This window comes from Hesperophylax consimilis, chromosome 1 (assembly GCF_061612785.1).
Source record: "Hesperophylax consimilis isolate HC1 chromosome 1, BYU_Hcon_1.0, whole genome shotgun sequence".
Classification (NCBI taxonomy): Eukaryota; Metazoa; Arthropoda; class Insecta; order Trichoptera; family Limnephilidae; genus Hesperophylax; species Hesperophylax consimilis.
In genome coordinates, this window is record NC_142836.1 from 36784551 (window position 1) to 36812325 (window position 27775).

Sequence of the window (27775 nt, forward strand, 5' to 3'; positions counted from 1 at the left end):
TTATGAGCTTCCACTCAGTTTAAATTTAGAAAAATCAAGTTATATTTTTTGATTAGAGTATTTTTTTTATATTTCAAATAAAAGTTAACATGCTTTCATATGTAAATATATATTTTTTTTTCAATGCAATTTACAAGCAAGAATTGGTAGTAGCTTGGGAGCACTGGAGGTTTAGCACGGTGAAAACGATAACTTTACAATATCGGATCGATAGGCGTAATTACCGATGATTTTATACAGATTTACCGAGCACAGTTGCGTTGTTGATAGCCAGACCCATTTTGATAGTGCCATAAATAAGAAATTGGCATACACTGGTAACACGGGCGCACCTGTCTATGATTTGATATTCTTAAACGTAAGACGGCCACGTAAAAGTTAAATAATACTAATAAATTGACAGTGTCAAACTGAAATAATAACTTTAATATACATTGGCAGTCCGCATGTACTTTTTGACACTAAAAAGGGAGTTGATAAGTTCATGAGCTCTTAAGTCATCATGACTAACAACTTTTGTTTCTCCATGATGGAATCAATCGATCGCGTCTTAGATGAATTAATTAAACCTTTGGATCGTCTATACGATTTCTTTCAATTCTAAGAGCTTAGTTTGTTCACCTCCATTAGGTGGCGGACACATTACGCTGTACGCATTATGGTTTGGCCTATGTCAGCATATCGCTTGCCATACACTACCAACGGGAATTTTTGGCGAGCGATATGCTGAAATAGGTTAAGCCATGAGAATATAGCGTGGTTTATCACAGACATCGAACGAACGAACGACCTCGGAGGCCGCGCTAAAACCAGCAACTTTTGTTTGCCGACCGTCGGAATCATATTCTAACCGTACTCGCAAATATCGCTAACTGACCATATATGACTGATTTCGTCAATATAGTATTGATATAAGGGTTTATCGATCTTGTATTTATTCCCTCTGTAAACTAGGATTCGTCGAAAGAAATAATAGTCCATCACTATAAAACCTTCAACAAAATAAATATGTTTATAAAGTGCTGAAAATATCATGGGTATTATGTTATGTTTAATTCGTTTATAACATGTTACAAAGTTATCTGTAGTTGATTAAGGTATTGTGAGTGCTGCTCCTCTTGTAGTATTATTTTGCTGTGAAAGACAATAATAATTATTACTGCATAATTGAACTATTATTCCACTTTGTATTATGGATAAAATATCAATTCGTAGGTACACACTTATCAAAAATAATCTTTTGATTCTATTTATAAATTGTGTAGAAAATGGCTCACATTCTAGTTAAACATGTTTTTAAGTGTTACTAAAAGTAACACACCACTTCCTTATTTTTCCGAATTTGTAAACTTTAAAAAAACTTCCATGTATTTATAAATAGTTTGTGTCTTGATAATTAAAATAAAGAAATACACGCATAAAATGCGTGTCCGTAATAATGGAAACACTGGTTTTTTTTTGCAAATTGTAAAAAATTGATCATAATAAAAAAATGATCATAATAAAAAATTTACCATAATAAAAAATTGATCATAATAAAAAAATTATCATAATAAAAAATATGTTGTTTTTCACTTTCATTCACACCTGAACAACAATAATAATAGTATTTGGTTGATTTATATAGATATGGTTTGATGCTAACAAACGAAAACGATTCTACTGATTTTTTGAAAACTGAATGCCTTTGATATCTGTTAATCTCTTTGTGTTATACTATACAGATTATACATACTCACATAAAATTTTGAAAATGTTAAGCTTAGAACATATAAAATAGGAAAGAAAAACCCTCGAACTAAAAGCTGACAAACAAAATTAGATTCAAAATATCACTGTTCAGTTTTTTTTACTCGTATTTATACAACACTTGAATTTTTTATGAGAAAGTTGTATTTTATAGTGCGAAAGTAATGTTTTCATTTCATTCAAGTAGACGTATAGAATAGGAAAAAACGATTGAAATTTTAATTTTTTTTGTATGTTTTTAAATTAGTTGCAATTTTTTTTAACATTTTTATATCTAGTATAAACCTTTTTAACTTATTAATATTACATTAAGGATACTTTACAATACATCTAAAACTTATTCTTTATCGTATTTAGGCATAAGCTTTTAGCTTCTTTAACAGCTGTCGCAGTGTCGCATGTCGCATTGTAGGTAACTCAAGTCAAATTAGGCTAATTTAAATTGTAGGGGTTTTATGAACTACACGGATCATATGGGATATTGTAGTTTATAGAGGTAGGTTACTGCGTGGCACTACTATATAATCATGTAGATTAGGCACTGACCTTGAGTCTGACACTTGCACTGGAGGTCAGGGGCTAAACTGAGTCAAACTCATTCAGTCTCTCTGAATATGTGCACTTCAGACGCCTTTGTAGGGGAGTTCGTACAATGGCAGGGGCGGCCAATGAAAAGACAATTACATGTTCAAAACACTCCATGACACTTGTTTCTTAACGTAAAAGTAATATTTCAAACAAATAGCTCACAATGGAAATGAAGTGGTCTAACTGATATAAAATATTGCTTATTTATTGAAAATCTGGTCAAATTATTCGTATTCTTGTTAAAAACGGGACTTCGGGTCTGTAACGAATGAATTGACAGATTTACTAAAAAAAGTGTTATGTCGGAACACGTGTTCATAAAAATTGTAATATTTTCGCATTTCGTCATTATATATTTTTATTTATTAATATTTTTTTTGTTACCTACATATAAATGTATAAATTTTTTATTAAGTAAAAAAGAAAGAACTATATATTTTTAAAAATCTTATATGTAGATGTTAGATAAAAAAAATACAATCAAACAAAAATCATACGGAATATATCCGAAATTCATGCATCACGTGGAACTGCTAAAGGAGACAAATTACCAAAGCCTGGAGACTAGGCGTAATGCCGGACTCATGGTGTTTGAATTAAAGTTACTAAAAAATCTTATCGATTGCCCATATCTCCTGTCATGCTGTGGCTTATTCGTTCCTGATAAATACTGTCGAAATCGTAGCCACGACCTATTCTGTATACCGCAGGGTCGGACAGATGTCATTGCCCAACATTGCATGATAGTCTGAGATCCCTTAACCTTAAAGAACGACCGTCACCGAGATGTTTATTTGATGAAACGTATTTTATATTTAATTTAATATGTCAATAAATATATTGCAAATCGGTTGCCTAGCAAATTTTAGTCCAGGGTATGATTAATTAATAATTTTAAAAAAATAAATTTTTAAACATTTCACCGGTTTGATTATTATACAAATTCCATACCAATCGAAAGTATGAAACCCATAGAATATGCAAACGTTAGGTTGCCTACTCTTTTCCGGTCACAACTCTCAGGTTGCCATGTATAAACAGGTAAATCGAAAAAGCATTTTGCACCGGTCTGATTATCGAATAAAAATTATATGAAATTAAAGATTATTTCATTATGAACACGATGGTATAAGGTTGCCTGCTAAAAATCAGTCCCGAATTCCGGTTGTCGAATTTTGAAAACTAAAACTTTTTGAAAACTTGCAGCGAATTCTCGTGTGCGACTGAGAGGTCCCAACCAACCATCCCATGCGATAGAAGAGGACAAAGCATAGCAGCTGTCCGTCCATTGAAACAAAGAGAGTGCGCATGCTATTTGTTCTTGAAAATTAAAAGGATAGCGATAGACTCGTGCACTCTGTGCACTCTAGACTATATATATATATATAGTCTATCAGTAAATTCAGAATATATCGAAACACGTGTTTTTGGAGTTGCATTTATATAAGAAATATAATGTTATAATTTATAATCTTAACTGCATAATAAAAAAAAGTATCCCCACGAACTGGCGATGCCTATGTGAGATTTTTTGATATTATACATATATGCAAAGTATTATAGTACAATAGTATATATATATATATATACTATAATACTTTGCATATATGTATAATATCAAAAAATCTCACATAGGCATCGCCAGTTCGTGGGGATACTTTTTTTTATTATGCAATTAAGATTATAAATTATAACATTATATTTCTTATATAAATGCAACTCCAAAAACACGTGTTTCGATATATTCTGAATTTACTGATATTTTGTTGGGAAATGTCGTGACATCACGTCTTTAAGATGAATTTAATAAATTAACAGTACTCATTTTTCTCAGTGTATGGAGGTCACACTGACCAAGAAATTTCCGAGATAAAAGACTTTGCATAATTCATGAAGCCAGAGCTCACCATTTGGTAGATTTTTGATTCTACATGCCTGTGGACACGCAGATATTTGACTTTCTACTTCCAGTAAAAGAATGCGCTAAAATAAGGAGTCTTTCGCGGCTCGTGCTTCCCTTCTGACATTTGAACGATGTTTTCATTAAATTTATGGTTGGTTGTGTATTGCTTAACATTTGTATATTAAATTCACTTGTTTATTACTTTATTTTCATTTCAATGTGAACTCCGCGGACAAATAATGTTGGCAAACAATTGCAATTCCACCAACTACCGACTTATTTATTAATGGGGCCTTTTATTTGAGATATAAAGGCGGCATCTTTATTAAACGGTATAATGTAATGACACACGTGTGTATATACTTTTTTGTAATTTATATCTACATTGGTTACCTTTGTAGAAACAATTGAAATCCTTGTTCATAAATACAGAAGGAATATTAAATGCAATAATGTTACCTCTGTTCTGCATTTCCTTTCATCATCCAAATATTTTTTATGTGAAATGGAAAGATAATTTAATGGTTGAATAGTGAACACCCGGCAACTATTATCTGAATGTTTGTATAAAAGCTTGACAATAGTTAAATACTCCGTTATTTCAAATAAAATTTCAAATACAACGAAAAAAAATATTGCTCTTAGAAGTGATTTTCACTTTCACGATGAAAGCTTTTTCCCGAATATTCTCAAGATTTTTGAAAGAGGACGAAATGAAGTGTTGGAATTATTACAAAGAGCCTTGGGACACACTTCTAACTTTCTCAGGTTACGGCGTCATGAGTCCTAGCTACGAGTCATCCAAATTGCGTTATGTGGGCTATCTCAACATAGCCATTTTATTTTACTATAACACCAGCGGACTGGCTTTCATTTTCCGGAATGAGTGGAACCTTCAAACGTTTAGTGAAATCACAATGATCATCGTCGTGGGTACAATCATAATCGTACAGATGGTAACTTTAATCGTACATAGGCATACCTTACGGGACCTAGTGGTGGAAATAGAAGACGATTGGGAAGCCACAAGCCATCCCGCCGAGAGAATCATTTTGACGGAGAGAGCTAAATACGGTTACTATCGAATGATTTGTCTGGTTTCGATACTTTTATTTTCGGTTCTCTGTTTTCAAATCAATGCCGCTTTCCACCATAAGTCTAATGTCCTGCCTGCTTCCTTTACTATTCTCGGCATCGGAAGCTACGAGTTTCCCTACTACCACATGAACTTTTTTTACCACCTTTGGTGCATGATGCTGGCAGCCACTTGTATGACCCCCTTTCTGGGATATATGGCAAATCCTGTGCTGCAGATGGTCGCTCAGCTCCAGATACTGGTTTACCGGATTCGAAAGATCGGAGTTGAAATCGTCAATGAAGATGAAATGTTAGAAGTTATGAGACACGCTTATTATAAGCATCTGAATATAATCGAGTAAGTTATGTATGCGGCTTCATATTATACAGGGCGAATGGTATCTGGCAACATTTATATAAGATTGTAAAAAATTAAAAAAAAACGGTGAAAAAAATTATTTGTCGACTGGATGTCGTTACCATTCAGAAATGTACTTTCAGATGCCGTTTTACTAATGTATCTTTTGCCCTTGCTTTCAAACATACCCGTATACGATATATATTCTTTAACATTTATACAAGCATATATTTTTACCGTATTCTGAACATAATGAATCGCTTCATAGTAATATTATGTTGTTTTCCTCAAGGATAGTCCATATATATTGGCAACTTTACATATGTACTTAAATAAAATGGAAACGTTTTAATCCATTCAATTTATCTTTTCGCACTACATAATATTAAAATTTTGATATTCAGATATTATTATGCAAGAAAAAAATCTCTGTGTGGACTCATTATTTATAATTTTTCCGTTTTCAGTCGGGCTAACCGGTTGTCAACAATGTATGAGAGATTCCTCTTCGCACAGGTTTTCGCCAGTGGATCCTGCATTTCATTGGCCATGTTTACCCTGATGAGTGTATGTATACCTTTCAATTAATTCTATAAGCAATACAAGAACAATGACTGTGATAAGCGAAAATAATATTCTTCATTTTATTCTTCATAAGTTCTAGCGTCCAACTTTTGACATTTATATGCCTGCCTCTAATGTCTCCAGTTTTGTCGAAACTTACTGGCAAGATCGTCATATCATCTGTGTTTTTATTCTACTAATCAAAGACGCTATCTGATGATACCATTCTGACGGCAATCCTGTTAATCCTGCTGCATAACCAACCTAGTCCCAATTGGGTGTGGAGATTATTAGGGAAATGTATAAGAAATAAATCTTGTAAATAATGGTACTGCATTATTGAACACATTTTGATGTTAGAAATCCCAGATTTTTGGCACTTTTTGAGGTATAATACCTATATGCTAAAATATATATCAGAGTGTTAAGCGACGTACTTGACTTTCTTTAAACAATGATTCCTGACATTATTTAGGGTAAAAATTGTTGGTGAATTTTTACAGTTTTATTTTTAAAACAATTTTAAAAAAACTTCCACATATTGTCACTCATTAGTTATCCAATACCTACTGATTTTCTATGGTTTCTGTTGAAAAAAAAATCATCAAAATTTCATCGAAATTTCGTTTAATTTGTTTTTTCCTAATAATGTCAGGAATCACTGGTTAAAGTAAGACAAATCAGTCCCTTATACACGCTATTCACTATGAAGCTTCAGCAAGAATTGCCTTCACGTATGTTCGCTTGAATAAAATATTAGCATTAATTCGCCTTTTCCGTTACGGTTCTTCCGATCTTTTAATCAATGGCCAAGTTCATTCTTAACAGCTTAAAGTTAAAACCATTAATAAATAAAAATCAGCAATCACATCAAGCACTACAAGTTATTGACCCAATACTCCGTGTAACCTTTACATCAAATGATAAAGTCATTCTTCTGACCACATCGCTTCGGGCTTTAGTCACGCTGCGCGAAATGCCTCCCCACTGAGGTGACCCGGCCAATCTTCAATTAAGTCTGAATTGCAAATGCTGAATGCACATTTAAAAAAGTTACTTTATTTGACCCCAGTATTTGTTCAATTATGGCCAATTTGTTTCGGTGCATGTGTTCTTTTTTGGCCGAGTGGATATCCTTTGAGAAGAGACATGAAAGCCCGCCTGTGGTCTGCAAGAGATGACCAATGAGAGTTGTGGCCTTGTAAATATGAAAAAACTCATAATTTTAATCGGTGTAGGTATTCATTCAGACCGTTTTCCAAAATTATTTTGTAATTCAAACAGATGAAAAGTAATACTTTGCACCATAACGATTAAATATAAATTATAGATAGAATTGGTTGTAATAAATTTGATGTAACTATTAACGTCAGTAAATTTATAAGTCGGTACCAAAATCAGATATTTTTAGAAAAGAAAAATAATTCCAAACCTAATCATTAGCGGTAACCTTACTCAATAAAAAATACAATGCGGACCTTTTGTCGCCAGATCAGCTTTGCTTGGGTAATCGTAAACTCTTGGAGAATTCTTAAAACATCTTCCGGTTATCTAATTTCTCTGTACCTGTCCTGTACTGTCTCATGCATGAAATCAGTGTTCGGTTTCACACCTTCCAGCCACTTAAGTTTAGGTATTGTAACACTCTATTATAGATCTTCCATCCTTGCTTGTATGTGTCCTGCGCAGCAAAGCCGCCACAGTTTCACAAATCTCGTTATTTACTGCTCTGTGCAAATCATTATACTAATACAGAAATGATATATTTTTATTTATTTATATTCGTAAGCGAGATTGCATCGTACATGCAGGTACATTTCACGTATAAGATGATGTCGTTTAATAAATTATTGCAATAAATTGACGATCGTTGTGACTTCATTGTGCATAATATGGACTACGAGTGAAATTGTCTTCAAAGTGCGGAGATTAGCTGTGGGATTTGCTTTGTATTATTGGGAGTCAGTCACATTGTTAACACAGTGTTAAGATGTGTCTACTATATAAATACATATTTGTATCAATATTAACCACAAAGCAATCTAATATTTTTTTCCAATCTTATTTGTGAATAGGCACCATCGATTTATTGTGTAATTATTCAATTAAACGCTGTGTACCTCTATATATTTATGTTTCAATAATGATAATATATTAACGAGATTTATTTATTTATAGTTTAGGTAAATATTTAAATGAATGTTTTGTCCATCCCATTAGAATGATAACTTGTTCGAGATCAACTCAGTGACGATATTCTTGGGAGCTTCAACAATGCATCTCTTTACTTTCTGCTGGTTTGGAGAACTTTTAAATGAAGGCGTAAGTTGCTATATATTTCCCCCTATTATGATTGAGAGGTTCGATAAGAACGAGTAATTGCTTTTTTTGTTTCATTATCTATCTATTTACATAAAAATTAGACCGATCTATAAAAACACTTGTTTCAAAATATGTTTATTATTTTAGATTACTACTGCCGCGCTTTAATATTGTTTCCCTATTGTCACATCAATTGCCATTTTCATAAGGTACTGGGTTACTAGTCTCAAGGAAAGACTAGCAGCTAGAGAAACAACTCCATCGTTCAAGAAACTTGTTGCACTATTTTTTCCAGCGTTATGGAATGTTAACGTTTGGCTAATCATTTTGAATATTTGTACGAAATATGTAACACGAAAAAAACTTTTATTTTAGAAAACCAAAAAAATATTTTTAACACTATTAATGTATTTATTAGAGCCTGGCATTCTCCACGGACCTGTACGTCAGCACTTGGTATTTGGCGCCTTGCTCCATGCAGAAAGATCTCGCCATTATGATCATGAGAGCACAGACTCCCATCTGCGTGTCCATCGGAGGAGTGGCTCATTTGCGACTAGAGACGTTCACTTCGGTAAATATGAATCTTCTATTCAATCTCTTCTGAGTATCTTACCACGGAATGCCTAGAAACTGATGGCCAAAATAGCTATCGATCATGTTCGAAAAGCTTACGTGTTGAAATTTTATATATTTACCTAATTGAGATTTTATCCATTATTCCTACTTTAAAGTAGGCAAATCATCGCAAGTTCCTAAAACAAATTACTAATTGTGATATCCTAGAAATAAGTATAAGAGGTTATTCACAGATGGCACTACATGGTAGTTTAGAAGGTTACCATAGATGGCATGTGTCATCTATGTAGCTGCAAATGTCCATAATGCTGCGATTGAATCTATAATAATTACTATTGCAACCTTAATTAAGGTCGAAGACCAGAATAATTCCTACTGCCTGCTAAAGAAGCTATCGGAGCTCAGTGAATCTATCACAATAAAAAAAATGTTTGGTTACAACACTAATCAAAATAAGATTATACGCTTGAGAATAAAATTGTTAGTTCTATTCGAAGAAAACCGAGTCACCGAGGATCATAATAGAATCTATTTATATTTTACCATCCTACCAATACCTCCGAATTTCACTATTGATCGTGATTAATTTGCCTGGTTGAACAGGTCACACTGATGTCATAGGCAAAGTAGGGACAATGCATAATATGAACAAGGAACATCGTAATATTGTCTAGAAGGCCATCATTGAACAAGACGATTGAATCGCGGCTCTTAGCAATTGGCGCTGTCGTGCATGGCGACCTATGACTCAACTCTGGTACACCAAACACATAATAATTACTATGCCGTCGTTACTATATCTAGTAAAAAATCAATTTTCATTCATCATCGGAATAATTTCATTCATCATCTATTAATTCAATTGAAAGTCTTTAGAACTTGCACGATAATTTGCATCATTTAACAAGTATCGCAATGCCCTGTCTGAAAATAAATGACAAATGCCTCTAAATGCTTCGTCGGGCGCTAGACCACAAACAAATGTTTTTTCATGAATTTTAAATTAATTATCCATCAAATCTAAAAAATACGATAGATAAAAATAAAAATAAAAATACTGGATAGATCATTGAAAAAAAATACAGGGATTTCCAATAAGAGGTGTTATTTTGATATTCAATCGTAAAAGATCAATGGTTTCGTTGCTTGTGTGGCACGTAGCGCCGTCTTGTAAGTAAACGTTGTCCAGATTAATACCATCGAATTCCGGCCATAAAAAATTATTAATCATCTCTCGATAGCGCAATCCATTCACCGTAACTATTGCTCCAGCCTCATTTTCGAAAAAATAAGGTCCAATGACTCCGCCGGACCATAAACCGCACCAAACAGTCACACGTTGAGGATAGAGAGGCTTTTCAACAATAACTCTTGGGTTTTCCGAGCCCCAGATGCGACAATTTTGCTTATTGACGAAGCCACCGGGGTGGAATGCAAATCACCACTCTGAAACTCAGTGAATCAAAAGCAAGATGATTTACATTTGATTCACTCAAGTGAATTTTAATAATTTCAATGCTTTGTTAAAGCGTGTAGATATCGTTCCATTTTTATTAATGGCGTAGTTTCTACGTGTCAAATGTCAAAAAATAACAGCTTCAAAAGTAACATCTACCGAAATAGCGGGCTATTCAAAATAACACCTCTTATTGGAAAACCCTGTATTATCGACCACATAATCATCAGCGAAAGAATCATTTTGGTTTCTTCATCCGTATCTCCTAATAATTTAGTGAATGAGGTGAGAAATTGTTACTCCAGCTATGGGCCGATAGGAGATACCCAAAACTTCGATGCCGAGTTTTTGATACTATAATTGTGTATTAGTTATTATAAGCAATAATTATTCTCCAGAAATACCCATACAAATTGAAAATATCTCCCGAGTAAATATAAATGCCGCCGACGGGAATTGAACCCGCACCCTTCCTTATTCCCAACCCGCCAAATAATTCAACATTTCATTCAACAATTACTGTCTATTACATTTATTTTTACCCGGGAGATATTTTCCATTTGTATGGGTCTTTCTGACGAATTATTATTTTTTATTATCCTTTGTGCTATGTACAAAAAAACTTGTTTTCTGAAAATTAGTTTATCACTTAAAAAAATGTAAAATATGAATTGTTTACTTGGGATATTAATAATAGTATCCATTCAATAAGATGAGGACATAAAACACTATGCTTAAGATTGTAAAGGGTTTATTTAAATTTAAATAACAAACTATAAATTTTTTGTAACAGTAACAGTTTTGGCATTTTTTCGCGTCTTTGGTTATTTATTCATAAAATGGTACATTATAGTAGAATTCTCCGCCACTCATCTCACTGGAGAAGTCCTATGCCGAGATGAGCAGGTTAATCAACATAACTACTGTATCTTCTGATTATAAAAATTGAAATCTAAAAATAAATCAAAGAATAGTATTTATAAATAACTATAAGAATACGAACACCAACTACGAGGTCGGGTGTGACGTACCCCAGCCACCTTTGCGCACGTCAATCTCCAGCTGACGCCCGCACGACATTAAACTCAACACTGAACCTCGCCTCCTACGCCCTTACCTCCAGTTACTGTGACGACGGGATTTGCATGGCAACCAAATCATTAAATAATTTGCGTTTAAAAACTTTTCGGGTATGACATACCCGACCTCCGGACTAGCCGGATTACCCGCTTAAACACGCTCAACACACAATAATTCTTAAAGGTATCTACGATACCAGTATTTTGAGAAATTCAGCTCGGTGAGAAAATCGTCCAAAATTGATTTTTAAGGTAGCTAAACTTTTGCTCTTTTCGATCTCATGTTAGCAATGAAGACTCCACACGGTTCTTCAATATACGGTCATTAACTTGCCGAGGGAATGTGGCGGATTAATTAATGTTTTTTTTATCTCGTATAATAGTATAATGGTAGATAGCCCTGATCTTCTTGAACACTATTATTTCGTATTCCAAGTGGCTTACTTTCATCTCCCTCAATGCAAGACAAAATCTGAACAGATCTCTTCACGTTGGATAACAATGCTTTTAGTATGACAGTAGATTAAAAGAAATACGCTTTCCCTAATCCAGTCTACTTCGCATAGACATAACATTGAAGATCTCAACTCTCCACTGTCAGTATGATGAACCCTTTTCCATTAGACTATTGGCTGCAGGGGAGATAACCTATCCTCTGAGGGCGACGATGATAAAACTTAGGATTGACCGCCTTGATCGGCGCTACACGGAGAAAACTTACTTTATATGAAAAACATTTAATTTATTCTGATTCTGATCTTGGGGAGAGTTGAATGCGAAAATATGCTAATTAACAGTCACTAAACTTGCTTTTCTTAAATTTCGTTTTCGAACTACCCTGTATTTTATTTTATATATGTATTACAGTAAATTTATTTGTTTACCACTGTAAATTCAAAATCTGCTTAAATGTTTCTTTACATCTTTTTATTTTATTTTTCTTTGTTTTAGTTTCTCAACTCTCTTTTATATATTTTTTTTTTATATATATTGATTCTCTAGACTACTCTATAGCATTAATTCAACAAAAACAAAACAAAATTTCCTGGAATGGAGAAAAAGCAGACATGTTTTTAAATATTATTTTATTTTTTAATCTTCTATCTATTTCTACACTTCCTTTCAATTTTTTTTCTTTTTTATATATTTTTGATTCTCTGGCGCATTAATTTCACCAAATCAAAAGTAAGATTTCACGGAATGGTTTAAAAGCATACATGTTTCTATTTTTTAATATTTATATAAACATATACTTTTTTCTTTTTTGCATATTTTTTAATTCCCTATTTTTATTTTTTTTGCTTATTTTTAATTTCCTATTCTTCTTTTAATCTTTATTTCTCTATTTTCTTTTAATTTCCTTCCTTTCTTTTATCTATTTTTGATTCTCTAGCTTATTAATTTCATCTTAATAAAAAGTAAAATTTCAATTTGATAAACTCACATGTCAATAATTTTTTACTATATTGCTATTTTTGAATTATCATATTTGAATATTCTTTTAGTCTATTCTCTACGTTTATATTATTTAAAATATATAGTTAGCAACTTCTTGTATCAACCAAGAAAACTTTACAAATTATTTATAAAGTGCAATAATTAAGTATAAGTCAATACACTAGACAAAACAAGAATCGCATTTAATAAATCTGCCTATTTCTGACTGTCCTAAAACAGGTTAATCTCCTAGTTGGACAGCCAAAGATCGATGTTATATGTAATGTTTTTTTTTTAAATTAATAAATAATAATAAAACAATATAAAATCTAGTCAAATTATTTGTTTTCCTGTTAAAAATGGGACTGTGGACCTATAACGAATGAATTAAAAGAGTTCCTAACAAAGTATCAGTCAAAAGCAAATGTTTTGTGAGGACGATGGAGCATGTTCATACAAATACTGACATTAATGCTGACATACATATATTGTAGCATTCCATCATGATATCTATTAGGAAAAGAACACATGTTCTCGATATATTCTGAATGGCTAATATTTTATCGGGTTCTGTCACTTTTTTAATAGGATCATTTTTCTCTCTGTAGGATAGTGTAAATGTAAACTAAAGGATCATACCCCCCGTTACTACAGCAAGCCAAGGAGCCAAGAAATAATACAGGGTGTCCGGAAACTCGTAGTACAAGCGGGAAACTGGTGAATCTACATCACATTTGGAGTCGATTTTGTAATATATTTTTTTTGATTTGAGCTTTCGTTATCGAGTAAATCGAGTTAGAAGTTGATTTTTTTTTTTTTTTTTTTAATCAAATTCTTATAACTTATTACTGAAGATCAAAGTACCCAACTAATTAAAACTATTTGAAAGTAAAACAAATGAAGAAACTCTGATTTGAAGCATTATTTTGAAATCACCCTTCATTTAATCCGGTGTAATCATAAAATATTTCTGCTCTGCAGGGTTAAAACATCTGTTGTTCAACCCTAAACACCAGAAAAAACTTTAACCCTAAAATAACCGAAAAATATTTTTTTTTTGTTTTTTTTTTTTTTTTGTGAAAATGCTCAAATCAAAAAACTTTATGTTTATTTGGGTTCCCCATGTGGTGTAGATTCTCCAGTTTCCCGCTTGTACTACGAGTTTCCGGACACCGTGTATAATACCTTACACAACTCAGCGCCATTGAGGTTTTCACGCGGAGAAAAACGAGTACTGCTGATTTATTAAAATCCTGTTAAAAACGTGTTCCTAACAAAATATCAGTAAATCCAGAATATATCCGAATACGTGTTCTTGCAGCTGCGCTAATCCTAATAAATATAACGACGAAAAAAGTTTTTTACTATAATAGATGTACCATCTATTTAAAAATATCTTCTAAAACAAAATGAAAATATTTTTTTGGTTTGATTAAGTATTGAACCTACCTACTCAGGAACTATAGTCGCCAACTCTTCCAACCTCGCCAAATGTCAATCGGGTAGGACCGATTTTTATTTGGTATATTAACTGCTGTAATGTCATCCGATTTTAGAGAAATGCGTGGATTAAATGAAATTGGTATACGTGACTGCCACAAAAAATCATAGAATGCATTGTCATCAACAAGTTCATCTGCCGGTAGCTCGGTCGGATGTCGGGAAGTGAGTAAATTCCCATTTCCGAGAATTTCCATTCTTTTAATCCCGAAAACAAAATTAAAATTCAAATATATATTTAAAAAGTTTGAATCGCTTTGCAGTGATTATTTTCAGCTGCGGCCTAAAAACTCCAGTCTATACCCGAGGTATGCCTCAAATATTAATTTTATTGCTTATTGCAGGGAACATAATGTGCCTCATCATTTATTATTTGGCATATGCGAGAAAGCATGATTTACCAAAGTGAAATGTAATGAATTTGATCTTGAAACTGTCACGTCTCAAATATTGGGATTCAATTAAATTAAATTTCATGGCATCGTATGATTTTTTCTTCGCATCGTACGCGGTAGAGAAATCTAAAAATAAAAAAAGAATAATTTACGTGTGTAAAATCTAACCTCAAAGTTAAAATGATGCAACCTCCAAATCGCGAGCGATTTTGAACTATTTTTCAATATTTAACAACACCATCAATAAAATAAAGATGACAATATATTTTCCTGATTTTTTCCAATATCAGATTATTTTCAAAACAGTCATATTATAAGTTCGTAGGTAATTAAACTTCCGCTTTTCGTTAAAATAGTTCCAGGGTATAGATTCTCCAATCCAGGCCACTCGCAATCGCCATCGAAAGTACGTACATTGGTCGACGTTCTTATTTTTGAGTCTCGTCGAAGGTACATTATGTATAGAACTTACATACGCCAAACGTCAAAAGTCATTCTACTGGAACAACGAGTGGGTCGAACCACTTCTTGTTCGAGTAGAATGACTTCGCCGAGAATCGAGGCCCAGCAACCAATACGGTTTTATAGGGTTTATAAGTCAAGATAATTTTTTTAATAATTAAGAATAACTCGCATAAAACTGTGAAAGTTGTCACTGAAATCATGCAAAAAGGAATTCGTTAATAGTCTATTTAGAATAATATGAAAATAAAATAGAATTTATTTGTACAGATATTTGCTACATTTTTGATAAGAAAATTATTATTCAGTTTGGTTGGGTATTTTGGCACATTTAAGTTTTGTATGAAAAAGGACAAGCAGCCGTTCCTCTTAAATATTTACTTTACCTGCAGGTAACCAATACTCTTTCATGGTAATTAAAAACACAGTGTGTTCCTTGAGACCCTCAAGAAAGCACTGTGTTTTTAGTTACCAAGGCAGTACTATACTCACATCAGTTTTAAACACAATTCTATACTTACTTTCTAATAATTATTTATAGTTGATCTTTCTCACGTAGGAACTTTGATACTTTTTATGTTACATTGAATATGTTTTTCATGCGAAATGTTCCATTGATAATCTTAGTTTGTACTTTTTTCACAATGATTAACTAATATTATGTTTGTTTTCAGGTAATGAAGAGTGCATATTCGTACTGCGCTGTTCTGGCATCAGTCAATGAATAAATAGTTGTTTTCAAAATAATTAATGTTCATATCACAAATCGTTTAATACACATTGTACTGTAGATTTAGTAAGTACCTATATAGCCATTATTATCACACAGAGAGGGAAGTTAATAAAAGTATTTATTTTAAGTGTTTTTAAATGTTTTATTTTTTTAATTTAAAAAAAAATTTATAATTTTACTAGGCCTGTTTTTTCTTTGTCACGATAAAAAAATTGTCAGGCAAAAAAATTATGCAGAATGAGAAAAAATATATGTTAAAAAAACAAGCCGTTGATTCAAACATTTATTTTCATAAAATTGACACACATATAATATAAAAAATTTTAAAAAAACATTCAAGGTGTCCGGGGGTAAATGCACAAACTTTGGTAGGTAAACAACGTTTTTCTAAATTTCAACTTCAATGTAGGTACTTCAATTTTTAATTAGTTTTCAGGTACAAAAGGAGAATAATATTATTCTGTGGAAAAATATTTCTGTATGGAAAATTTACGGAATTTTGAAAAAAGTCCTTTTTTACTTCATCTTGTAGAATGTCCTCCCGAAGTTTGTGCACTTTACTCCGGACACCCTGTATAAACCTGCAATATATCAATGGTACCTATAAAGTAAAGTCATGAGAAGATATTATGAAGTTTAAATAGTTATCTGAATGTCTTAAAGTTTGACGAAATAATTGAAAAAAAAACATGTTCTTGAACTGTCACATTAAAACTAGCAAGTCATGGGAGTTGGAAGATTTATTTATTATTAGCAATTATTAACTAATATTCGTGACACCTGCTAGAGAATTGTTAACTTTGGAGATGACTATTCCTATTGCAATTATGTCCCAAGATAAATCAAAATTGAAAGGATCGTTGTGTCCCATATTGGCCACTCCAATCAATTATCTATAATATCGGGTGGTCGATGTCCTTGTGGCGATTTGGGAGCTGAGTGCAAATTACCACTTAACTGAAGACGTGACCGCTGGAGAAATGGGGTCAATGTTAATGGAATCCCAATGTTAAATGTTGCGAATGTTTGTAAACGCTTCGAATGAAATAATTCGCAAGAGTCACAATATTATCGTTATTCAAATCGTAACATAGCTTTTGACACGAGTTAGAAGCATATGCTAGATTTGGATTATTCTGGGTTACTTTAACAACAAAACAACATTTTGCCACGAGACGAAATAGTAATAGTTTCTATCTATCGAATCTTATCTAGGCACTGGTGACCCTGTGATATAAACAACACAAGAATCTCAAATATACATATTAAGTTGCTCAATCACCCAATACAAAGTGATCATTTTGTTTGCAATAGACCCACGCGAAGAAAGCGATTATTTAGTTTCTGTAGTCTCGCGTTGTCTTTTTCCCACTTTAAATACTATAGTAAACAAATACTTATTATTAACAATTCACGTGCCAATTTTAGCGATTTCAAAACAACTTAATTATTTATGAATCAGAAAGAAACATGGATTGATTTAATCCCATTTGCGAACCTCCACCAGAAGGATGACAGCTGGAAAAATACAAATAAATTAGCAGAAATATTAGTCAGCATTCGTCTCTTACATAAACCTGGAAAATAGACATTCTGCACTCGTGTAGTAAACTATTTAAAAACAAAGAAGCTAAATAACAAATTACTTTCAATTTTGCGGTCAATCAACTTTGAAGTAGATTAGTAGTTAGTGAACCTGAACTATTTTACAATAATGGATTTGAAATATTGATCATTAACTGGAAATGCTTTCAAAATAGTTTCAATTTACGATTGCCGTTTATTTATAAACAAAATCACATTACCTAAAGCAAAACATTAAATATAGGACAATCTACATAAAATAGATTATTAGTTGGAAATATAATTTAATTTAATTTAAGTATATCAAATTAACTAACCTTATTATGTTCTGAATAACTTTACTAACTTCGTTTAGCATACACTTAAAATAAAAACGTTATAAACATAATAAGAATAAACAATTTCAATTACATATTCTGTGAATTCTGATAAAAGAAACAAACACTTTTTTTATACCACAAATTCATTTAAATTTACTTTTTTTTTAAATTTTGCTTGGCTTAACCTTTGCCAGAGTAACAATACAATAATTAGACAGTCAGCGAAACGGTTCCATGATAACTCGACACAGTGAAAATTCAACACACTTTTAAAAAGTAATATAAAGTCTTTAGAAACGATGAAAATTTTTTTTTTAAACCATCCTACATAACTCAGTTAATAAAGTTTTTGTTTCATCACTTTCCATGACTTTATATAACTTTTTAAAGATGTGATGATTTATCCGGTTACCCAGCGAAACCTGTTGGTAAATTTAAATAAATTGTTTGTTTAATTTAATTTAGTTATTCTTTTTCTCTGGTTTTAACTATACACACGTAAAATATGAGTTTTACATACACAATAAAAATGTCTTTCACAGTAACAAAATCTTTTTATTTTTGTAGTTTTAAGGGGATCAACTCTCGTCGGGAAATGAAAATCTAGAAGATATCAAATAGTTTAATGCTTACCCCCTTCAAACTAGCCATAAACGCTGTCAGCTTTGAAGGAAAATGTCCGAGTGGTTCTGGCTTAGCAAACCTGTTCACAATTCAATGTTGGACAAAAAAATAAACACAAATATTATGTTAGTTATCATCGCCGAATATTAATTTAAAAGATTATACAAAAATAATGTGAACATATAATTTTTAAAATTTCTTTATGTATTCATTACTTTACATTCGTTTAATTTCCTCGTAAAGATCCACACTTTTCACAGTAAATTAAGTTTAACACTGTTTAGTAGTTAATAATAATGAAGTACCATCCACTGAAAGAAAACCCAATCCAAAGAGTATCTATATTGGCGGATATAAACACCCACAGAATGAAAAGTTTCCTACAGTAGACAAAAATTGCCATCGTTTTACATGGACTTTGAATTAATTGTCTGCGAAAATTCACGTGAAAAGTCTTAAATCTTCAATCATCAATCACTCTCACTTTCAAGTTCAATTGTCAAATCAAACACAACAGCAAATAGTTAAAAAGTTGTTTATAATTTTATCGCAATATATTATATACATTGAATATACCTAATATGTTCAAATAGCATCACATAATGTATAAAAAATGTGCAATAAGACATCAAATTATTCAATTAATGGTTTATTATTGGGTGATTAAATTGCCAACATAACACAAGTTTGATACGTAAATGTATGTTATTAGATATATCTAATAATATCCTTTAAACGAAGTAGGTGTTTGGTTATTATCTGTATGCTCATGCATACGATCAAAAACTGTAAATGCATTGATGTATTATATTTAGATGAGACACGAATCGAAAAAATAGGTTCCACTTTTTTGGTGACCGGATAAATCATCAAAAAGATAATTCATCACATCTTTAAAAAAATATATAAAGTCATGGAAAGTGATGAAACAAAAACTTTATTAACTGGGTTAAGTAGGTTAGGTTAAAAAAAAAAATTTTTTCATCGTTTTTAATGGCTTTATATCACTTTTTAAAAGTGTGTTGAATAGTCACTGTGTTGAGTTAGCATGGAACCCACTTTTTTTACCTCCAACTCTCTCAACACTCGTACCTAATACTATCGAAGCCGGTCTACTGTGGTAAGGAAAAGTCTATTACTACTATTTTTCAAGCAACCTTGCTATTTCAATGTGAAAAGATGTATTAAGTAGGTAAAACTAGTGTTTAATTGGAAATAAATTCAATTGCTTAATACGCCAAACAGTAAGTATATTTTTTAATTCTTTTCTAATGAGTGCTGAGTGCAAGAAGATGTGGCGTTATCGGCCTTGTCCTGAGACGAGAAAGCTTCTTATCTCGGAGCCACTGAGGACGGTCAGTGTGGACGCTGGACAACTCCACTCATTAATTTCACCAATGAACCAATGAACTGATAGCGGCGCACCAAAATAGAAATGAAATACTTTATCACTTTCTTTCAAACCGGCTATCCTTCAACTCAAAACATTTCAATAACTTTTAATCTATCTCCGCGAGAAAGTGTCAAGACGTGACGGATTCAACATTTCAATTATACAGGGTGTTAAGGGACATATTTGCCTTTTTCATGTGTTTTTTTCTTTAAACAAAAAACATAGAAAATCAGTAGGAATATGACAGCTAGAGTTAATGTAAGGGGTTGGGCGGTTACTGGGCTGAGTGTGAGTCTGAGTGAGTATGTGGAAGAATAAAAAAAAATATTAAAAAAGTCACCGAAGACCAACATTTCTTTCAAACTTTTTCTCCAAATTATGCAAGGAATCACTGGTAAAAGTAAATCAAGTATGTCTCTTAACATCCTGTATATTATATTAATCAGAGTAATAATAAATTAATAATATTATGACTTGGTCGTCTGCAGATTATTTTTAATGGCATTTGCATTAAATGTACAATTTACAGAAGAATAAAATCGTTGTTTAAAAGTAATAAATTTGTAAATAACACTTTTTTCCGTCTCTACAGCGCAGTGGTTCGTGCATTCAATTTTCAGTCAAGCGTTCGAGTATTCAATTCCCACGATTGTACCTAAATAATATTGATAGTCTTTTTGCAATCACGGTATTCCGATATTGATTGTCATATTTCATTAAGGTTAAAAAATACCTTTACAACTTTACTTAACAACATTAATTGAAATCTAATGTCTTTTTTTTCAGTAATACACATATTTTTGTAATCCCGCCGTGGTATTCAACCACCTATAATTTATTCGTATGCCGAACTTTAATAGCTCATCAATAATTTAATCGTAGGCCGAACTTCAATAGCTCATCAATATTTTATTCGTATGCCGAACTTTAATAGCTCATCAATAATTTATTAAAAGGGCGAACTTTAGAAACTTGTCAATATTTTATTCGTGGGCCGAACTTTAATAGCTCACCAATAATTTATTCGTAAGCCGAACTTTAATATCCCATCCATGATTTGTTCATTTTAATTTAATTTTTTTACATAGGACGTCATAATTGTACTAATGCGTCTTATCAATTTAATGTACTTTCTCAAGGATATTATATAGTACGTCTTTCACTCGATATAAAATAATTGTTATCACACAATTTCATCACTTTTAAAAAATATTTTTTTGGTGTGCAACCTTGACACGATAGCATAATGTCTTTGATAATAAAATTTCTCTTACTTTCTTAGTGCGTGCTTTTTAAAATAAATTTATACTATCGCACAATAATAATTAACAATATGATATCTGTCATAAAAATAATGTAATATGGATCATATCCTGAGTTTGGTACATGTTAACAATATTGTACATGTTATGTTATGTGTTGATGTCGAAATGTTTCATCTTACCAAGAAATAAAATAGTAAAATGTTAATTTTTCACATCTTTCATTACTTTTTTCCTTTTTGAATGATTTTTTTTGAAAATGAATAACCGTGAAGTTATTTGGCAAATAATCATCTAAAGCACAGAAAACTTACTGATATCAAATATTGTTAATTTATTCAAAATAATTTGATTTTCAAATTATTCCTTTTCCTGTTAAAAACGGGACTAGAGGCCTATAACCTACGAAGTGTCAAATTTCGTAACAAAATAACGGTACGAATATATTACGAGTTATGAGGAAGTCGGAACACGTGTTGACACAAATGATAATAATTTTGCATTGAAACCACCTGCGTTGAACACGTGTTCAGATATATTCTAAATGACTAATATTTTACTAGGTTCAGATCATGCAATCACATTTTCAACAGTATAGTGATAAAAAAGCCGTACTGATTTTTCTCTGTGTAGATCCGTGATTATTTGATAATTGTGAAAAATTTACCAATGGAAAAATGTCCTAATATATTATTTGAATATAATTTAATTAATTTTAAACAATTATGCGTCCAAAATACTAATAATACGTAGATGGGATGACAAAAAAGAGAGACAGTATTCTACGCAACTAGCTAATTTATGTAAAAATCAAATCAAACCTTTATAGAACACACTCATCATGCCTTAAAAATAGCATCTTATTCGATAAATATTTTTTCGGGACGATATATAAAGTTTCCATAAATAGACTTGAATAAGCACCATACGTTATCCAATGAACTGCATAATTTTCAGCAGCACACACGTACGCTAATTTGAGTTCATTAGATGTGTGTTACCTAATATTGCAAGCCGAGAAATGTTTTGAATATTAAATTCATTTAAAATTGTCACCTTGAAATTGATGCAGGGTCAATGCAATCATATCCGTTTACAAAAAGCGCTTAAAAGTTGCATTGCAGAGTTGGGAAATAATAAGTTTATAATATACATCTTATATTTTGTAAGGTGTTTATTTGAGAGAAGTACTTTTTTTAATAAGAAAATTTTGTAAGATCCTAATTTAAGGCGATGCACTACGTCATGTAATATTTTAAATCAAGCCGCTATCAATAACACCCCTTACGTAGATGGCGATAAGGTCTAAATTCCCGCTTAACGCCTTTTATTTTATTTTGTGGATGTTCAGGAATAAATATTTAATTTTTTTCCAATCATTTTATAAATAACCTAATTTTTCACATTATACAATAAAATGATAACCGAAAATGGGTTCGTAAGTAGGAGATTTTGAACTTTAAAGCAGTTTTCATAGGCCTTATACATTATTTTTTTTTTTGGGCTTATAAAAAAATTTATCTAAAAAATACTCGGTTATTTCAAAGGCCAAGATGTATTCTACTCGCAGTATTTAATTAAAGCATCTGAAACATTTCTAGGCCACCAAATTTTCAAACCAAAAACGCATGATTTTAAATTACTACGTAGTGCATCGCCTTAATCAATATCACCATATTTGCGGTAAGTACGTGACCCTTTTTTATGTCAATACCGTACAATAGGAACAACTGCTCTCAACCGTCAGGTAGGCTATGTGCTAAGCCAGTGAGACTATGGCATTCCCAATTGGGGTATATTGTGGGGCTGGAAGTAATGGAGAGGGGGAGGAGATCAGGAAGAGGAAGGCGGTGAAATACCTGTCACCAAATACGGTTAAAGCCATTTCAAGCAAAGTTTCAATTTCGAATGGTGGTCTTACACCAGGGCGATACTGAGAGTATCTTCCACTATGGAATGTGCGCAATTATACCATATATTGTTCTAAATAAATAATCTAACTTAACAACATATATTTTTGTCTCAAATCTAAAAATAATTATTACCTAGTCCTCGATACAACACATAAATATTATTAAATCATAAGGAAAAGGTTAGATAATGAAGACTAATAATTGTAAATAAAATTAGGAATACTAATTGTAGGTACGTGCCTATAGCATTAAGTTATTTAGTTGATTACGTTAGCACACATAAAAATGTAATATCTCAACATAATTTTTTTTTTCAAATTTAGTCAAATGCGTGGACCGCCACGTTACCGAGGTCGCCAAATATGCATCAAGATATAATACATCATATAAGACCTCAAGCGCCTGGGCTGCATATTTAATAGACTATTTTGCATCATTCGAGGATGCGATTCTACAGAAGGTATGCAAATAATAACAAAGAAGGCTGTTCTGGAGTTATTCAGTATTCATAAGCTGAATCCTGAAAGGATGGAGATGAATTGAATCAGCTATTTGGTCATCTACCGCATCATTTGCACTACCAATAAAAAAATGCACTCTCAAGTGTACGTGTTAAGAACAAATAAACATTAACATATTATTTTTAAGGAATCATTATTAGCTTGAAACACCTATATAAATTGAAAAAAATTTCCGAGTAAAAATACGTTTCGCGTACGGAAATTGAACCTGTGATCTACCAATTGCGCTACGTCGGCTTATTCAAAACCCGGCAAAATATTCAATTTGTACCTACTACTAGTATTTTTCATTGAACAAGATTTTTTTTTTAAAGGTCAATTTCGGGCGGATTTTTTCAATTTATATAGGTGTTTCAGTCAATTAGTTATTGCTTAAAAGTAATGTGTTTTCCTTTAAGCTATGAATTAAGACTTTATCTCGTAAGAATTAGTTTATTATTAAAAATAATTTTTGAAAATTTTCGTTATACTAATCATATTTTTTACTTATGATATACGCTTGTTATTGTTGGGTAATTCCGAAATTGGGCGGCATCGGTTCTACGTGAACTCACTAAAATGCGTTGAACATTATTAAATTGTTGTACAGATAGGCGTTACTAATTGACAGTTGTTACATAATTTCTAATTATTACTTTTCTACTAATGTTGCAAGTTAAACAATGATATAGATTCATAGAGCTACAATTAGAGGCGCTACTGCGTACTAATATCTCGTCGAAACTTGTTCCACTATTAGAATCATATTAGAAAGCGATAAGCTGTGCGCGATAGTTCCTCAGTTTTAGTTGGGAGAGTTGGAGGTCAGTTGGAGGTAAAAAAAGCGCAACCTATTTTTTCACTTCATGTCTCATCTAAATATAATATATCCATGTGTAGATGACGTTTTTAGTTTGCCTCAATTTTGAGAGATTTGGCAATTTTGCCAAATTTAAAGAAAATATTAAAAAAAATGTATTTTTAGTATCTAATCATTTTAATAAGTCATCAGTAAACTTTTTATACAATCAAGTAACACCATTTTATATACCTGTAATCTCGTAGATAAACTTAAACGTTTAGTAAATTGACTATTTAGCTGGACATACCAGTAATAAGACAAAAAGGTTTTCATATCCTAGTAACCTTTGCTTTTATATTTAAATACAGAATTCATCCGGAGTAACAGACTAATCATAGTTATGTGGTTATAAAAAAGTATAATAAGTTGGTTAGGGTTAGGTGAAAGCGAATATTTTTTTTAATCATTCACGACTTATTTTTCGTAAAACTGTACGTGTATGCTTTACTTGCATAGATGATCAAAACAACTAACAAATGACGTATTAATAAATTGTTAATATTTTTCTCGGTAAGAATTACGCGATATTCGTTAAGTCGTTATGCAGATTAAATGATAACCAAATAAATGTTCTACAAAAATCATATTGATTAAGTATGAATGCATCTTTTTAATGGTTGATTTTTTTTAAACATTGAATTGATTCCGAACTAGATAATTGCTAAGGAGAAGATACTTTATCATGTGAATAGGAATACCACTGATAGCTCCGCTGTCAATTCTCTCTCTTTCTCATAAATAACGATTTTAACAGAAAGATAGCTTACAACGGAGCAAAGCGTATCAGCGAGAGGTGAAGTGCGTAGAATTAGTACTTACGGGGAAATGCGATGACCTTCTCAGTCCTGGCGTGGAAGTCGTCCTCATCCTCGTGGTAGGAGTACTTGTGCGGCTGGTCCGCCTGCATGTCCATCTCCTGTTGCCTTCCTCTCTCGAACTTCAGCAGCATGTCTTGCGGCGCGCTGGGCAGCACGCGGCCCGTTGTGTTGGGTGCGTGCGCGAAGCCCAGGCGTGCCAGCACGTGCTCGCGGATAGCAGCTAGTGACATCTGGCGCACCTCGGAGCGCAGCCGGCACGCCGCGCAGCCGCCGTCCAGCGAGGAGTTGTCGGGCGCGCCGCGGCGCTCCACGGCGCGGTCCGCGGGCGGACAGCCCCCTTGGCTGCCGCCCCCCTGCCCCCCGGAGCCCGGCCCCGCCAGCGCCAGTAGCAGGAGTGCCAAGCCTCCCCACCGCATCCTGCAGCGCCACTCAACTCTTCAGCATCACCGCTCTGCACCACCTCTCAATACGCCAACCGCATTCTTCACAATGCCAATGGCACGATGTCTGAATGTTCATAAAATAACAATAAGTTAATGATTGGATAGATATTACTCTAAGTACGCATTACAAAAAGAAATAAATTTTTACAGATTCTCATTTATAATACCTTATTATAACCACAGAATCGCACTTAATTACATTTTACAGTATTTTTTCTCACGAATGGTTAAAATTGGTTTCAATAGTTTAATTCTCCGAAACAACCCGTCCTTAGTCTCAGAATTTTGAAATATGTTAAAGTTTTATAGATGTTGACACTAGATACAAAATGATAACTGTGTGGGTAAAGTCATAATTATAAATTATTAAGAGTTAAATTATAAGTAATTCGTTGAATATTGCATTTTAAGAGCGGAAAACAAATGGAATTTCTATATTATCAGGCAAATTGAAAATGATGTCGGCAACACAGCGATTTCTTTTTAGAAGTAATTTTGGGTTCGGTTATACCATCAAATGGTGACATTATCAAAAACCTAATTGTGGTTTCAATCTATAAAATAGTTAATACCATAGGAAGTTATGAATTTTTATAAAAAAAAATACAATAATGTCCCTGTAAAACAAACCCTTGAATATTCATGAATAATAATAAATAAATTAGCAACTCACTCAATCCGACGGGAAAACAGCTTCTCTCTTCTTGCGGTTATACAAATTTGCAAACGAATGTAAAATGGCACAAATATAAAATGTTTTGATTAACTTTTAATTTCTATTATAATTAATGATTACTTCTGATATTGATGTGTTTGTATCGATTTTCGTTTCATGAATTTCAGATTGAGCAAAAGAAAACAGTTACAGTCACTGGACATATTTCAACTGTTCAGTTCAAATTTGTAACATTAAAAAACAATTTTTTTTTAAAGTGTTTTGGTGATTTTTTAAATTTGTTAAATATGTTATTTTATCGGTTGTTTAAAGTATTATTTTTTTGTGAAATTATTTTGACGGCTGACCGGTTGGTTAAAATAAACAGTGTTTCGGGTATGAACTGTCAGATGGTAATGTCAGTCCCCGATGTACCACTCGCTTAATATATGTGCAGATCGGACGGGTACATGCGCGTCACTGCACAACATCGACTGCGCAATTGGCGAGGGGAGGGTGGGCAAGAACCGACATTTATTATTATTTATTATTTTACGTAGCAATTAATATTATCAAAATTTGTTATTAGACACATTCTTGCGCATACTCAAGCGAGTTCTGTGAAATTTATTTACTTACATCGGCCGAATAATTGCTCGATAAGGTAAAGATAAAGATTTGCTATGTGGGCTAAAATAATTATGTACTCGCCATGTTACTTTCCACGTCACATGGATTATCCACATCCTTGCTATTTTTTGTTATTGCACAATTCAAGATTTTGATTAACTTGATTGTTTTGGGTCTTTCTGCGATGCTACCGATTTTGATAAACTGCCTCACGCCGAATACGCCAAGAATTTATTAATAGCGCTTGGTTTCAACTTTTAAATTTTTACAAGAAATACCTAAGTATTTATGTCGTGGGAGATGGTAAAAAATCAATTTTTTCTCAATCAAAGTTAAGTCTCAAGGTTAGGAAATATGCATAAATTATTAAAATAACCCAAGTTACCACCCTGAAAACCTGTTTTGTGCACGTTTCTTTAAGCCCCTGACTTATATAATAATAATTGGGTAATTCGTAGAGCGCCGTTTTTGTGAAAAATCACCTCATGGGCGCTATAGTTGCCTCCATTAGATATTAAAGTTGAAATCAAGTCAAATATGATTTAAGATTTTCACGGCCAAAAGTATTT

The 27775-nt window shown here is 32.4% G+C and overlaps 2 protein-coding genes across 4 annotated transcripts; one reads left to right on the forward strand and one right to left on the reverse strand.

Moving 5' to 3' along the window:
• Positions 1 to 8477: 8477 nt before the first annotated feature.
• LOC149426796 (odorant receptor 10-like) lies at positions 8478 to 16232 on the forward strand. The gene is made up of 3 exons (XM_089638508.1): positions 8478 to 8561; positions 8980 to 9135; positions 16144 to 16232. Exons 1-3 carry the CDS (start codon positions 8514 to 8516, stop codon positions 16195 to 16197), a joined length of 258 nt encoding a protein of 85 aa, XP_089494634.1. The 5' UTR covers positions 8478 to 8513; the 3' UTR covers positions 16198 to 16232.
• Positions 16233 to 16723: 491 nt separating this feature from the next.
• LOC149426797 (uncharacterized) lies at positions 16724 to 26984 on the reverse strand. 3 transcript variants are annotated; one of them, XM_089633284.1, is made up of 4 exons: positions 26595 to 26984; positions 25480 to 25985; positions 18740 to 18809; positions 16724 to 17720 (listed from the first exon to the last, which is right to left on the reverse strand). In XM_089633284.1, exons 2-3 carry the CDS (start codon positions 25892 to 25894, stop codon positions 18766 to 18768), a joined length of 459 nt encoding a protein of 152 aa, XP_089489410.1. In that variant the 5' UTR covers positions 25895 to 25985; positions 26595 to 26984; the 3' UTR covers positions 16724 to 17720; positions 18740 to 18765. The 3 variants fall into 3 exon arrangements, with proteins under 3 accessions (XP_089489410.1, XP_089489419.1, XP_089489403.1); XM_089633293.1 differs by lacking the exon at positions 18740 to 18809; XM_089633277.1 differs by having other exon boundaries at positions 16724 to 18809.
• Between the last annotated feature and the right edge of the window lie 791 nt (positions 26985 to 27775).

What these genes read in the sequence shown, in the direction of transcription:
- LOC149426797 (XM_089633284.1), bottom strand. Translation starts at nt 25,894, where the DNA reads ATGCGGTGGGGAGGCTTGGCACTCCTGCTACTGGCGCTGGCGGGGCCG. An exon ending in GAAGGTCATCGCATTTCCCC is followed by an intron (nt 18,810 to 25,479) that starts GTAAGTACTAAT and finishes AATTGTGAACAG; the next exon opens with GTTTGCTAAGCCAGAACCAC.
- LOC149426796 (XM_089638508.1), top strand. Translation starts at nt 8,514, where the DNA reads ATGCATCTCTTTACTTTCTGCTGGTTTGGAGAACTTTTAAATGAAGGC. An exon ending in GAGAACTTTTAAATGAAGGC is followed by an intron (nt 8,562 to 8,979) that starts GTAAGTTGCTAT and finishes TGTATTTATTAG; the next exon opens with AGCCTGGCATTCTCCACGGA. An exon ending in GACTAGAGACGTTCACTTCG is followed by an intron (nt 9,136 to 16,143) that starts GTAAATATGAAT and finishes GTTTGTTTTCAG; the next exon opens with GTAATGAAGAGTGCATATTC.